Source organism: Mytilus galloprovincialis, chromosome 1, assembly GCF_965363235.1.
Source record: "Mytilus galloprovincialis chromosome 1, xbMytGall1.hap1.1, whole genome shotgun sequence".
Lineage (NCBI taxonomy): Eukaryota > Metazoa > Mollusca > Bivalvia > Mytilida > Mytilidae > Mytilus > Mytilus galloprovincialis.
Genome location: NC_134838.1, coordinates 125,851,280 through 125,867,574, shown reverse-complemented (window position 1 = coordinate 125,867,574; position 16,295 = coordinate 125,851,280). Strand labels below are relative to the sequence as shown.

General features: G+C 32.2%; 2 protein-coding genes and 1 long non-coding RNA gene across 3 annotated transcripts; 1 reads left to right on the top strand and 2 right to left on the bottom strand.

Annotated features, from left to right (window-relative positions):
- Positions 1–245: 245 nt before the first annotated feature.
- Positions 246–2,690, bottom strand: LOC143066231 (cell adhesion molecule 2-like). Its single transcript, XM_076239256.1, has 5 exons — positions 2,674–2,690; positions 2,301–2,421; positions 1,821–2,010; positions 773–946; positions 246–382 (listed from the first exon to the last, which is right to left on the bottom strand). Exons 1-5 carry the CDS (start codon positions 2,688–2,690, stop codon positions 246–248), a joined length of 639 nt encoding a protein of 212 aa, XP_076095371.1.
- Positions 2,691–2,770: 80 nt separating this feature from the next.
- LOC143056969 (uncharacterized) lies at positions 2,771–7,020 on the top strand. The gene is made up of 2 exons (XR_012972591.1): positions 2,771–3,150; positions 6,714–7,020. It is a non-coding gene; the product is annotated as an uncharacterized LOC143056969 (long non-coding RNA).
- Positions 7,021–11,579: 4,559 nt separating this feature from the next.
- Positions 11,580–14,990, bottom strand: LOC143057834 (junctional adhesion molecule B-like). Its single transcript, XM_076231267.1, has 6 exons — positions 14,865–14,990; positions 14,434–14,552; positions 13,633–13,813; positions 13,075–13,248; positions 12,659–12,787; positions 11,580–12,301 (listed from the first exon to the last, which is right to left on the bottom strand). The coding sequence occupies exons 1-6, from the start codon at positions 14,899–14,901 to the stop codon at positions 12,222–12,224; spliced, it is 720 nt and encodes a 239-aa protein (XP_076087382.1). The 5' UTR covers positions 14,902–14,990; the 3' UTR covers positions 11,580–12,221.
- Positions 14,991–16,295: the final 1,305 nt, after the last annotated feature.

Sequence of the window (16,295 nt, the reverse complement as noted above, 5' to 3'; positions counted from 1 at the left end):
AGTGAGGTACAAACTAAGTACATCAAGATTATATTTGAAAATATCAAAAGTACCATGCAAATATGGCACTGAAAGGTATAGCAACAAGCACGTAGGGCTTCGGTAATGATAGTTTCTTTTGCTTAGTATTTTGTTTGTGATTTAGCAATATACACATTTGATGTATATACGTTTATACATCTTTTGATTCTTGTTAATAGTTGTCTTACTGACAATCGCACCACATTTTCTTATTCAATATATTTCTACTTACTGAGATTTGTGTTCATAGTGTAATTCATGACATTGTAAAGACCATCATATCCAACTTCACATCGAATATCTTTGTTTATATCTAGTGAGGTCAATGTCAAAGCGGCACTGGCGACAGCGTCTCCGTATCCTTAATCAAACAATAAAAATATACAAAGGTGCTTTTTTAAAGAATCAATTTTTTTGTGTGTTTGCGACTCTAGCAGTGTTTTGTATATTCACAAAACATCGGCACATAACTAACAGCGCAGTAACACATTTATAGGCAAACATTTGTATTATGAACAAATGGTTGATAATCTTTTTAAAATATGTCTATATATTGATAGTATTGCTGATGGAAAAGACACAGTACTCATTTAAAATACAATGACCAAACAGTTCGTATGGTAAAATAAAAACAAGTTGTCAAACTACTTACATTAAAGATAAGGTAGAACTTTTTTAATATTCAGTCTAGTTATAACAGCATGAACATGTAGATAAAAGCAACAACTAAAAAGACGACAGATACACTAACCACTAGATCTGATGTTTTCTGTGTAATAATAAGCTAGATGTGTGATGTCCATGTTATCTTTGTAAATCCTGAGATATGGAGGAGGTTTGCCATATGTTGCCCGGCAAGTGATGTTGACACTATTCCCAATGGTTGGGGATGTCTCCCAGTAGGTAGATAAATTCGTAGGTAAAACTCAAAAAATAAAAACATCTTAATTGTGTTACTAAACAAAATATCTTGCACGAGAATGTCGATTCAATTGTTTCTCTCGGAACTGAAAAAGAGAAGAGACAATAAATCAAAATTGAAAACTAAAGCTGATGTCTAAATATTGGCAGATACTTGATTCATAATATTTGCTTACAGCTAGCTTTTAAGGAATACGTTTATTAAAATATTTGAACTAACTATAGCATTTATAAGCATTATTTGTGTATTCGATCAGAATTTTAGCTTATGTTATGAAATTGTAATGTTGTTGTTGTTTTTTTTTATTAAGTCGAGTTTTTGATATACTTTGCATTTTATCATAGAGCTTAACGATATATGTATCATATTGTTTTGGATGCCTTTCGTGGACCATATAGTTTGTCCTTTTTATTTGGAAAGCTGGACTCTGAAATGTTAGGACGAAGTTATCGCCAGGACAAATGATCTCAAATCTGTGACGTCACCGAATTTTTCTAAAAGAGGGACGAAAGATACCAGAGGGACAGTCAAACTCATAAATCGAAAATAAACTGACAACGCCATGGCTAAAAATGAAAAAAAACCAAACAGACAAACAATAGTACACATGACACAACATAGAAAACTAAAGAATAAGCAACACGAACCCCCACCAAAAACTAGGGGTGATCTCAGGTGATCCGGAAGGGTAAGCAGATCCTGCTCCACATGTGGCACCCGTTGTGTTGCTTATGTGATAACAAATCCGGTAAATAGTCTCATTTGGTAGGTCACATTCATGAACGGGAAGAGGATTGTAGTTACGACGTAAGGAACGTATCAGGTCTAAAACATCATACAGAAGTGTCAATATCGACAACAGAAAAAGTATATTTACCCACAGCTTGAAGAGAAGCCTGTTTTCTTGTAGCCCCTACACAACACAGATAGATTCCTTCATCTGAAGTCTGTACATTGGTGACCGTTAGATTGTACGTCCCAGTCAAAGCATACTTACTCTTGTCACTCTTGTCAGAGATTATCAAAGTGGAATCTAAGCTTGAAACCATAGATTGACGGCCTGCCACCTTTATGTTAAATTAAACACATTTTAGTTTACATCTGTAAAGATTCATTATGAATAAAAGAAGGGGCTTTCCATAATAAAACTAACAACTAAAAAGTCTATATCAAAAGCAGTATGTATAAAACATTGGTTACGTGTTACAGTCTATCATATATTGGACTTTTATTTATCTTGAATTAAAAACCTTTTTAACTTAATTTCGAATTCGTTAACATTAACATAGATATTGCAGTGTTCACAGACTCAAAAATATACAATGAAAACAAATTATTTTCCAAAATTGCATCTTACTCTCATCCACTGTACATTTTCTCCGTTAGTCAGTTTTACTATGCAGGCTAAAGTAGCATTTTCTCCCGTGATAGCCGATGTGTTGTATGGAGAGATCTGCCATGTTGCTGTTTGGCAAACTCTTTAAGACAAAACAATATTCTTAGTTTATATAGAAAATGTATGTCGATGTATATGAGACATTTATTGTTTAAAATATTTGTTTAAAATGAATTTGAAATAGCACCAAAATGAATCAAATACAATGATAATTTACCATATTTTTTTTGTTTTTTTTCTTTCAGATTAATGTGGGTTTTTTTCAAAATCTTTATTATGTATTTCTTCATCGCATACAATGATTATATGCATTTTGTCTATCAAAGAAGAATACAATACATGTTTATTCATGTTGACCTGTCAGCGGCACGCTTATAATTACATGTATATCAACATCCCCCTCCCCACAATTAAAAAAAAACAACAAACAAAATTATATATAAATATACTAAATAAATAAATGATTTGGAAAATACGTTGAAGGTATAAAAAGTCAAGAGAATTCTGAATGCAATTAGGTTCTATCCGGGCACTCTGGTTCTAAACCTTGGTTCCATCTGGGTTTTTTGGTTCTGAACCTTGGTTCTTTGGTTCGAAACCATGGTAACTGGTTCAACATCCGGGTTGTTTGGTTATAGCAACCCAACTACTTGGTTCCATCTGGGTTCTGTTCTAGATCATTCTAATGTTCCCGTTGAACTTGGAGAAGATAACCGCAAGTATCCGAATAAAAAGATAAAGTAGGTCAAAGACGCTAAAATTGTTTTATAACATTAAACATTTCAGGAACGACGGTAAAAGAAGCTGTAAGGTATTTATTTTCTTGTTCTAATAATTTTGATTTGGAAACTAGATAAAAATAAAGCATCGTTTAGATTTTAAAAATAAAACGAAATATACATTATATCGAACATCTTTTTATTTAATTCACTCGTGCTGTTTTCATTTATTTCCCTTTCAGCTCATTCCTTATTTCCGTTAATATTTCTAGAAGTTTTAAAACAACAAAATTAGGACCTGTCGTTCAATTGGCATGTAATGATATATGCATCTAGCAACTTGACCAGTTGACGACTTGCATATATATTTGATTGCACATTTAAAGTTCGAATGAATTTTATTTAATAGCTGCTTTGTAATTATGTTAGATTTGATAGAAATACGTGTGAACTGTATATGTAACAAATCGTTTTGTTCAAAACGGAATGTTACAAGACATATACAAAGAAAGTGGTGATCAATTTAAGTTTGATAATTAGCTTTATTTAATTAAAAAGTTATAAAATATTACAAAAATGTATATGTACAATAAATTTGTCAAATTTGATACTACTTGTGAAAGGCATGCATATACTCATTATAGGCCCAAAATAATCAAATCAAAATTCAGATTGAATATTTTTATAATAAAATTGTGTGTGTGTTAATGACAGTGCTAGTGGGATGAATAGCACCAGCACAATAGTCAGAACTTCTGTGTTGGTACCATAGTAAAGGGGCATAAAGAGTTACTCTAGTCCGAACGTCCAAAAAAAAAAAAGGGTTCCGTTCTCTTAACTTTAGTTGCCTCAACCAAAAATACAAAACTTATACACAAAACAAAAAAGAAGATGTGGCATGAGTGCCAATAAGAACTCTCTACAAAAGACTAGATGACACAGAAATTAACAACTATAACTCACCCTACGGCCTTCAACAATGAGCAAAGTCCATACCGCATAGTCAGCTATAAAAGGCACCGAAATGACGATGTAAAACAATTCAAACGTGAAAAGAATCGGACAAATTTATGTACAAAAAGTGAACAAAAACAAATACATGTATGTAACACATAAACAAACGACAATTCATGAATTACAGTCTCCTGACTTGGGACAGGCACATACAAACAGAATGAGGCGGATTAAACATGCTAGCGGGATCCCCACCCTCCACCTAATGTGGCATGTGCCAAAGAAGAACTCTCCACAAGAGACCAGATGACACAGAAATTAACAACTATATGTCCCCATACGGCCTTCAACAATGAGCAAATAGATATAGGAAGATGTGGCATGAGTGCCAATGAGACAACTCTCCATCCAAATAACAATTTATAAAAGTAAACCATTATAGGTCAATGTACGGCCTTCAAACACGGAACCACAAGCTATAACGGGCCCCAAAATTACTAGTGTTAAACCATTCAAACGGGAAAACCAACGGTCTAATCCACATAAGAAACGAGAAACACGTATAAATTACATAAACAAACGAGAACTAATGTACATCAGATTCCTGACTTAGGACAGGTGCAAACATTTGCAACGGGATGAAACAATAGGATAACATCACAACATAGAAAAACACACGATAAAACGAAATTCAAACGAGAAAAGAAACGGACAAATGTATAGGCTCCTGACTTGCGACAGGCACATGCAAACTGAATAAGGCGGGGTTGAACATGTTAGCGGGGTATCCACCATCTCCCTAATCTGGGACAATGCTTATTTCCACATAAAAAAATTAAATTTGAAATTTGGTAGCGTCACTTTTACCGTTCATGAGTTATCATGTTCCGTTTAAAATATAGAAAATGCTGAATTTTTCGTTTGCGTTCTTTTTAATAAGTTTGACTCAATCAAATGTTATAAATCTGATACGTAATGCTTATTAGACGTGTTAGATAAATGAATATTTTTGACAAACCACTAACGAGACTCGAGAGACAAGAAACATTTTAAAGGGGTCTTCTCAAAAGATGTACGGTAGTGGTTTTTTTTTTCTATTGATAACATAATTCATTATAATTCATTACGTTGAAATAATGGTGATCTACCACCGCCTCCGAAAAGTCACGCACCATAGAACTTGTCCGGAAAAAAACCAGAACTTTGGCTTATGACCGATTTATAAGGAAGCAAGTGCCAAAAATTTAGAAAGCTTTTGGCATTAACTCAGAATCTGATTCTGATTCCAATTAAAATAAACAAAATATACTAGTATATGACTCGTTTGTTTTTGTTAATATTTCGCTATGTCATAAAAAATTAACAGATACAATATAGACGTTCAAATTCATGATACATGTACTTTGAGTTTTTCTCTGAACTGCAAAACATTACTTATCGAGTGAGGTAGCATGGACGGACTCTGGATTGAGATATTCTAGGAGAATATTAAGAACTCAATCCCCCGTGTTTTTCCATTTTTTTTAAATGAACGTTTAGTGGTGTTCAAGGTTATGGATTCCTCTTATCAAATTGGTTTGATACGCACTTAGATAGCAATGATAAAAGTTGTTATTTCTTATGCAGCAAAAATACTGCAATCTGATTGGTTAATTACCCCGGTGTAAATAACACCCCATCCTGGTTCACCCCGGGATAAATAAATTTTTGCCAAAAATTTCAGAATTTTTTATTTTTTTTTGCCAAGAAAAAAAAATAAAAAAAAAAAAAAATAATCAAAATAAAATGTTAAAAATTTAAAAAAAAAAAAATTTCAAAAAATTTTAAATAAAAAATATTTAAAAAAAAATTTTTTTCCGGAAAACTCAAACATGTCAAAGAACACAAAATTTTTCTGATTTTTTCCAAAAATGAGTAAAAAGTATTTTACAATGCGCAGCAACAAAGACATTGAAAAAAACGTTACACTGTAAATTTTTCATTACCATTTTTTCAATTTTACATCCTGGTTTCAAAATGAGTAAAGGAAATGTTCATAAGAAATAAATTCGTTATCTTGGTGTAAACAGAATTTTACACCGTTGTTGAAAATTCATACACCCATTCGGCTGCGCCTCAGGGTGTATGAATTTTCAACAACGGTGTAAAATTCTGTACACCCCTGATTACACCAAGATAACTAATATTATTGTAACGTGTAAATCAAGAATAATTATTTTTATTTTTTTGAGATGGTCCCTAATTTAAATGACTCAACTGAAGACTCTCGACTCTCAATTGTCAACAATAGTTCTTTATCTAACATGTCTATTACCCCATAACACAGTTCTATCAAGTTCAATATTGGGTGGTGTTACTGTTCATGAGTTTTTTAGATATAAGAAGTTGGTACGAGTACTAATGATACAAATATCAACACGTAGCCTTAAGATAGGAAAAATGCTTAATCTGTTGTTTCTGCTTCTTTAACTTTAGTTTGCCCCAACCAAATGTTTTGAAACTGATACAAAATGCTTATGGTCACAAAAAAGTCAAAATTACGTGAATCCTGCATCTATATGTGGAAGTTTACTTGTGGATTTGTTTTCACAAGCAGGGCATCTGTGGCCCATAGACATATTGTACATTTATTTCAGTAAACAGTTTATTTACTTCCTTTGGATTCTACTTCTATTAGAATTAACGTGCATATTTTTTTTAGGATTGCGGTGCAGTTTGATAACAGACAGTGACCAGCATAAAAAAGTGTTTCACTAGATTGAGCTCTATGTCTAAGTGTACTTTAAAGGTTCTTCTCACTGAGTTCAGTTTATTGATATGCGTATACCTTCTGTGTGATTTTTCAAGATGCTTAAACAGACTATCCATATCTACATGTCCATGAAATGAAATCCAAGGCAAAATGATTGAAGCATTTTGAATTATCTATCACAACTGGCAGCACATGGTGCTACTGAAGCAGTAAATGTTCTCTCTAATTTTTCACGGCAATTAAAAGATTTAGTTTTTATTTGATCAAAGCATTCTTCAGTTCAAAAATTGAGAATTGAAATGTGAAATGTGTTAAAGAGACAGTAACATGACAAAAGAGCAAAAAACATTCGAAGGTCACCAATGGGTTTTTAACAAAGTGAGAAAATCCCTCGCCCGGCGGCGGACTTCAGATGGCCCCTAAACAAAATGTGTACTAGTTCAAACTCCAATACATAAAACCGAACTTACAATTAAAAACATACAAGACTAACAAAAACAAGAGACTCCTGACTTTGTCAAGGTAATCATACCAAGAGACACACCCAATATGCATAGGTCAAGAGTCAAAAAGTCATAGACTGGTCAAGAGTTCATGACAAAAAACACATAGCAGATTTTGAGGAAAGGGTCATTGTGGTACACAAAACTAACAAATATATCTATATATCTAATATAGATATAAGAAGATGTGGTATGAGTGCAATCAGAAAATTCTCCATATAATTCAAACAAAATATACAAGTTGTACAATGAGGGCAAAGGTCAAGCTCATATGAAGTTTCTCGTGCCACAAGACTCACCATCTTGTGACAATACATCTTCATGCTACATATTCAGAAGCAAGGTCAATTTAGAATTATACTTTTAGGTCAGGGTAATATACAAAGGAACACACTGTATCATGATGACACACCCAAAGTGCATAGGTCAAGAGTCAAAAAGTCATAGTCTGGTCAAGAGTTCCATGTCAAAAATACACAAAGCAGTCCTGCACGAAAGTGCATCACGGTACACGTAACAATGTATATTATGTCATGATGCACTACACATGCCAAATACAGAAAACATGGGTCAGGGACAGAAACAGAAGACATATAACTAAACTCAATGGCACAGTACTTGTATTGCAGGTCACTATATACAAGTGCCTTCAACATAGAACATAAACTCTCGCAACACCTCAAAGTTAAAACCGTCTTTCACAAAAGTTTGAGCAGGACCTTTGCAACGATTATCTTACCACTGTTAATTGAAAATATGGTCGTGCAGTTATGTCAATAAATTAAAACGGTAAGATAAGACATTAAAACACTTAAAACTAGGGTTTACCATTAATTTCTAACCTTACCGTGTGATAGCACTATGGTAAACTGATAGAAACACATGATGCAGTCATGGAATTGAATATTTGCAATAGTACGACCAGAACAATAAAAGACAGATTTGGAAACAAATGAAAGTAATTATACATACGAATTTTTAATCACAATGCACAAATAAGGAACCGTAGTTTTCATTCAATTTATTCATTTAAAATGTACGCTCGCGTTAAACAATGGAAATTAACACTGTATATTTATATAAACGATCAATCTTAATTGTAAATAAATAAATAAAAGTAAACATAACCAAAACCAAAAATACAAAAAACAGAAACTTAAAACAGTCCACATAATTAATAACCGTTGTTCACATTATCTCTTTATTTTCTATATAAATACTTATTTTTGTTGTAACTCAGAAACCTTGGTTACTGAAAGACAACGGTCTGATGTCGTTCTCTATAGTTCCACAAAATTAGCCACTTTAATTGACATTAAAAAGTAAGTTTAAGTCCATTTTTTTACGTGTAATCCATTTAATAAAGAAGCCCGATTTAAAGGGGATAATATTTTCAAAAACATATTTCATATATATAGACTTTTAAATGAATCTAATTAGCCTCGTTCTATTTCGAGTGAAATAAACAAAAGAACTTCCCATATTACGAAGTAATGCTCTCATAAGGAAATATCTCATTCCCTAAAGTATATGTATAAATTTCATCTTCATAACTACTTAGTACCTACTTTAGGTGGGGGAGGGGGGGCGTAATCAGATCTTGATAGATTTTGAATTGAAAAATACAAAGACCTGTTATAAATTATTATTTGGATGGAGAGTTGTCTCATACCACATCTTCTTATATCTAAAGACATGTAAGGCTTTATTTTTTTTAGAAAAACACAATAAAAGTCCCTTTACTTGCTTGATGATAAGTATGCATAAATGTTTTGTGTTTAAAAAAAAAATTGTGACGTTTATTGAGTATTTTTTCAACAGAAAACTAACTGAACAGCTTTCAACGAGAAAGCAAACGGACGACGAAAATACTCTAAAGATATCTATGATCTATCAAAGTTGTGAACTAATTTAGAAAATAAATCAAAGATCTGTCGTTAAAAGTCAATTCTCGAATGAACTCAGAACTTGTATGATAATGACATTCAATTACTTACTAGGTTCCTGAATTGGAACAGGCATATGAAAATGTGCTGATGGTAATCTTTTTATTTTTGTGTAGTACCATCTTTACCAATATGATTGAGTAGTCAGTGCATGTTGTGTGTTACCTTTAGCTATAGCATCAGTTCTTTCGTATATATTTTATTTATTTTCGTATTCTGTTGTATAGAACTAAGTTTTATGTGGGTATGTTCATTGTGTCTTTTTGTGTCGGGATGTATAAGTACCGGGCCACGTCCACTGTATTTTTGTCCATCTGATGAGTTAAGCCTTTTTCAACTGATTTTTATAGTTCGTTCTTGTGTTGTACTGTTATACCACTGTCCAAGGTTAGGGGGAGGGTTGGGACCCCGCTAACATGTTTAACCCCGCCACATTATTTATGTATGTGCCTGTCCCAAGTCAGGAGCCTGTAATTCAGTGGTTGTCGTTTGTTTATTTGTTACATATTTGTTTTTCGTTCATTTTTTTACATAAATAAGGCCGTTAGTTTTCTCGTTTGAGTTGTTTTACATTGTCTTATCGGGGTCTTTTATAGCTCACTATGCGGTATGGCTTTGCTCATTGTTGAAGGCCGTACGGTGACCTATACTTGTTAATGTCTGTGTTATTTTGGTCTTTTGTGGATAGTTGTCTCATTGGCAATCATACCACATCTTCTTTTTTATATGGTTATATGTCTATAAGATTTCATGATTTATTTTGACTTTAGGTCCATGATAGGTTGAGTACTCACAACAAACGAAATTGTGAGATAAAGATTTAAGTGAGCATGACAACTTCTTCTTATACAGCCTTCATTTTTTTTTAATTCAAACTGATCAATTGATAAAATGTTTTAGTCCATAGCTTATGATTATTATTTTGCTATTGCGTTAATTATTTTGCCAAAATAGCTTTATAAAAGTATATCTCCCATCTAATATGTATCAAAATCTTAGATACTTGATTTTTTAATTATTTGTTTTTAACTAGCTTCCAGTACCTGTGGGTAATCTCAGGTCGGTGCTTTGCGTTTTAAGTCTGTCTGTAAGTTGCATATTTGTTAGCTCTGCGTTGATGAGTTAATACTTTTTCAGCTGATTTTTATAGTTTGTGCTTAAATTTTGTGCAGTTACGCCACTTTCACAGTAATGGGATCGATGAGCGCGCCCAAACATGTTTAATTCCGCTACATTACGAAACCAAGCATGCATGTACACTTCCGTATGATTCAGTGGTTGCCATGGAAAATAGGTACATATTCTTGTTTGTACATGCATTAGGCCTTTCGTTTTCTCATATGAATGGGTTAACATTTGTCATGCCAGTGCCTTTAACAACTTGTTAAGCGGTATGAGTTTTGCTCATTGTTGAATATTGTACACGGACCTATAGTTATTTACTTTAAACCCATTTAGTCTTTGACGAAAAGCTGTCTCATTGGCAATAATGCACATCTTCTTATTTCTATATGTATTGTAATCAAGGTATGAAGATTATTTATGGTCCTCCATTTATGTTGGCGTATTGTAATCAAGGTATGAAGATCATTTATGGTCCTACATTCATGTTTGCGTTGCACAAAGACAATGGGGTATGTTTTCTCAGACTGCTGTGACGTCCGCATAAAATGTGTTGACGGACATTCTTGTCTAGGAGAATATGGTTTATTTATTTAGTTAAAATTGGGCTGTATCGAGCTCTCAGAAACTACAAGTATGGATCAGTATATAGTGTTTTTTTAAACTTTTGTTTATATTTGTATTTTTATGCAAAGTAATAACATGATGAGAAAAGTCTTTTCAAACGGTTTTTAAGGTTTTATTATATTGTTTTTTTTTCACACAACTGTCCCATCCACTTATGAGGTTAAACACTAAAACTATGTTAATCCCCGTAAAATTCATTTTGTGTCTGTACTAAACCATGAACCTGTTACCGTATATATTTTTTTGCCTGCCATTTAAGTTCTTCGTTCATTACTTTCAGTATATATCAGGCCATTTTCTCCTTTGAAAATTTTCACGAAATCACTTAACAACTAAAGTAAGCAAGGGACAATCTCAAGCCATATTCTTTTCAAATTATCTTAAAAGACAATATGTAAACTTGAACAAAATATTAATCTTACAGATACATGTTTATGCTAAATTGTTGAACAAGTTTGGAGGGTATTATCCTGACTCAAATATATATATTTTCAAATTCTTAAAAAGCTTCCAATATCTATGTTGAAGTTCTAAGTGAAACAAAAACCTCTATCGTTATATATTTAGGCACAAATACCCCCAAAAAACAAACCCCAATAAAACTGACAAAACATGGAAACATTTTGTTATCTTTATTTTCTATAAATATACTTTCACAACACTATGTATTCACACAAGTTTTACAAATCAATAATATCACAGTAAACAGCAACATCTAGTCATTGCTTCCCAATACCGAAAGGTCACTACATTACTCCCCAATTCCTACAGTTCTTCTAGCAAATATATCTTAAAAACTGGCAAGATGTCTACAGTAAAGAAAAATTTACTGGAAGGCTTAAAACGAAAGTGTAGTCATAAGGGTGCTGTACATATAAACATGTCAAAACAAGATAAGTTTAAATTACACTTAAAAAATATTATTATCTTCAGCATTAAACGCCAACTCTATTTCTGACTTTAGAGTCACATTCAAGTATTTTGTGGAAAGGGCAAACCAATTCAACAAGTATTCAAATTCCCTTTTTTTTTGTGAATTCGATTGCCCTTTCCACAAAGAGCACTACAAAAAGTAACACATACAATAAATATAATAGATAAACAAAAGTATAGCTGTACAACTGACTAGATTTGTCTCATCCATGTTCAACAACAGGTTGATCCGTATTTCAAGAACTATTTCATTGTTTCTAATACAGCGTTCGTGACAAAGTGCATTGGGAAATCTCATAGATGTTACCACAGTAAACTACAAGTCTTTATAAACTCTGAACAGCCGCAACCATAACGAACATTAGGGCAGCAGCAAGACCATGTAGCTTAATTGATGCACCGCCATCTGAAAATAAAAAGCGGTATTATTATATAAATCAATTGTTTTAATTGCGGTTTTTAGTCTTCATTTTAATATATTTAAATTTTGTTTCATGTTCCTATCATATTGACATCTTAGAATATATTTCTAAACAAACAGTAGCAGTAATTCAAGACGACAAAATACTATATTTGTATATCTTAATTTGGATTTAGCAGTTGATCGTAAATAATGTAAATAATATAAAATGTGTAGCGACTCCAAAATGACCATAAACATTAGTTTTAGCTGATCTAAGTGCAGTTTTACTTTAAACATCATTTTTTGCAGTACTAATATCAACTAACATATAAACATTTGCTATAAATAAATAAATCTTACTTAAATTTGTGTTCATTGTGTAGTTCATGGCATTGTAAAGACCATCATATTCAACTTCGCATCGGATATCTTTGTTAACGTCGAGTGCGGTCAAGGTCAAAGCAGCACTAGCAACAGCATCTCCGTAACCTGGGGGAAAAATATAAAGCCATATTACATTTAACCTGTTTAAAGATGTTTGAAATATTTGACAAACTAAAGAATATTTTTAAGATTTATATCTATATATAGGCCTAGTGCTAATACATAATATAAAAATAGGGAACTGTGTTTAACATTGTTTCTAAAAGCTTTCAAACACTGAACATTAATCAAATAATTGTAAAACAATCTATTTGCGTGCTTTTTTGCTTTAGAGTATTAATTCCACTAATTTAATTCTGCACAACTGAAATATTACTACCAAAAATACTTACCACTAGATCTGGTGTTTTCTGTGTAATAATAAGCTAGATTTGTGATGTCCATATTATCTTTGTAAATCCTCAGATATGGAGGAGGTTTGCCATATGTTGCCCGGCAAGTGATGTTGACAATGTTCCCTATGGTTGGGGATGTCTCCCAGTATGTAGATACGTTAGTTGGCAACACTGAAATAAAGTAATAATCAAAATTAAACTCAAGATGCCTTCATTTTCAGTTTAGAAGTAAGTACACTTCCATAGTTACTCATTTCGCTCCTGACTCACAGCTTAGGAAAATATAAAGACTGATAGGAATCAAATGACAAAGAATACCAAATAATAGAAAATTAAAAGAATGATAGAAGCAAAATGCAACAAATCATTTAAACCTAAACCAATTTAACAAATAACGTCTCTCTTGAAATTTCAAGAGTAACCAACAAATGAAGCAACATGAAAAATAAATTAACAATCAAACGACAAAAATATTGAAAATCTAAGACTCGGTATATTTATCGACGACCGTTTTATTAATATTTTTTTCAGAAACGGAATTACATTAAACCTTACCGACGGTTTGAAGTGATGCCTCTTTAGTAGTAGCTCCGATAACACACTGATAAAGTCCTTCATCTGAAGTCTGTACATTCATTACTGTTAGATTGTACTGCCCACTCACAGCATACTTGCTCTTATCGCTGGCTAGAATGGTACTATCTAGAGTTAAAGCTGTAACTGAACTGCCTACCACCTAAATATAAAAAAGACCACACACATTACAGTACAAATCTGATAAGGTTCATGATGAATAAAAGAAGGGGCATTTCTAACAGAAACTAACACCCATACAGTCCATTTCAAAAAGACATATTAACATTGGTTACGAGTTTTATAACAAAGTTTTTCAATAATTATATGTTGTTTTTTTTTTGTTGAACCATTTACCACCTACAAAGATATAAAAACGTGGAGAGTCGGATCGCTTTAAACTCTCAAAAAAGTTTCTTTTTTTTCAATTCAAGTTGTCACAAAACCGTGTTGGATTTTTTTTTAAACCCATACCTTGTTCCTCTGGCCTCAATTATCATTTCATATTCTTCAACCATAAAGTAAACTCAGTTTTAGAATAATATTAAATAGAATATTGAACAAAGCATGTTTAATCAAGTGGATGAGAAAGATTTCAAATATCATTTTTTTCTTACGAAAAGCATTACGCTAAACGTGGGTGGAACACATAAAAAATAAATCATGAAAAAGACCAAAATGTTTGCATATACTTTGTACTACATAAATATCCAAAAATAATCAGTATGTAGAATATGGTATTTGTCGTAATTTTTATAAAATAGAAACATGAAGTTATCTAACCTTTTTCCATTGTATATTTTCTCCATTAGATGTAATAGCTATGCAGGCTAAAGTAGCATTTTCTCCCGTAACAGCTGATGTGTTGTATGGAGATATCTGCCATGTTGCCGCTTGACAAGCTGTTAAAAAAGAACATCAGTGAAATTCGGATTTTTTAAAAGACTAAAAAGTAAAATAAAAGATGTCCCATGAAAAATAAGTTAGTATGCCAATCTGATCAATCAACCAAAAATGTAAGGATGATTTTTAAAGTACATATAAATTAAAAGAGATCATCATTGCTCATATTTGAAGCATATGATCAATAAGAAGACATTTACGAAATAATAAATTATAAGCTATTTGAATGAATGGAAAAATAAACAATAAAGCACATGCAGATGCATTTTTACAAGTGTAATCTAAATGTTAATTTTGTAATCAGATCTTACCTGCTAGTAAAGTTAAAACTAAGAATACAGACAACATCTTGTTTATTCTCCTGTGTGTCTCACTTTCAAATCAGACTGGTACTTATGAAGCTTACTTTCCAGATCCTCATATAAATACTGTTAGATTGTTTTGTTTCAAAATTCTATGGTTACTAAAGACCTGTCGTACATTGCACCACGTATTTGAATTAGTCAAAATTAGCCAGTTAATGCTTAACTTAAATAAAGTATTTCGGACCATCAATCTGTGATCTTGGTAATTAAGTGTAGTACTAGTTATGTTTAATACTTAGGCTAATTTGTACTGTCTATGTTTTGTGAAATAGCGACACATTTTGTCACCATATAGATTAATAAATACTATACGTCATTTCACTGATTTACAAACAATGAATATACATTTTGAACCAGAAAAGGGATATCCTTGGTATGCATGTCTAAAGCAAGGAATCTCCCCTTTTGTCTAGCATATGTGATTTCCTTTAATATTGTTAGTATTAATGTATATTTATATACCCCCTCATTACGTTTCATTTACCTTTACGGAAAGTTTTAACATCCTTATCTCTTTCGATATACATTCCTAAAAACAATAAATTAACTTCAATCCTTCAATAAATTTTCCTTCAATGAATTTGAGTCAAATGATAGTCAAAAATTAACATCAAGATATTGCCATTACAAAACCTAGTTGAGCTTTTTAGGTAATGCATTAGCACCATTTTTTTCTACATTTTTACGATTAAACCATACATGTGTAATTTACAATATGTTTACACGCAGGTTAAAGTGACAGACTCCACCAGAAAATCATCAATAGTTATTGATGTTTCAGTCAAATGATACATTTTATGTGATGATTTTTACAAAAAATCTTACGACTAAAATTGATCGTACTTAAGTATAGGTATACTGTACACGATATTCTTTAAGAAACATTTCCTAAGTCACAAGGAATATAGCAAACTATAGCAATCTAAATTACCATGTACATGAGTTTCTTATGTAGTCTATTGCGTTTCAGCCAAAACATTCAGTTTTCAATTTCAACTTTGTTTGGCTAGAAGACTACTGCACGTCGCATCTGATTCATAATTATTTGAAATGAAAAAAACAAGTAAAGACTTTAAGTTTCATGATTGCTTTTCTGGTCAGCTTGATGATTGTCTGAGCCGGTACCGTTCCGCTAATAATAAGAACCCCTCTTTGATGCCAAATCGTAAAGGATTGTTAAGGTATTTACATTTGAAAAAGGTGTGGCATTGCCAATGAGACATCTCTCTCCAGAAACCAAATGACGAAGAAGTTAACAACTAAAGGTCATCGTACGACCTTCAACAATAAGTAAAACTCCTACTATATAGTTAATGCACCCACCAAACATGCAGCTAAATAATAAACAACGCGTTTATTTTGCCCCCTTTCCCTAAA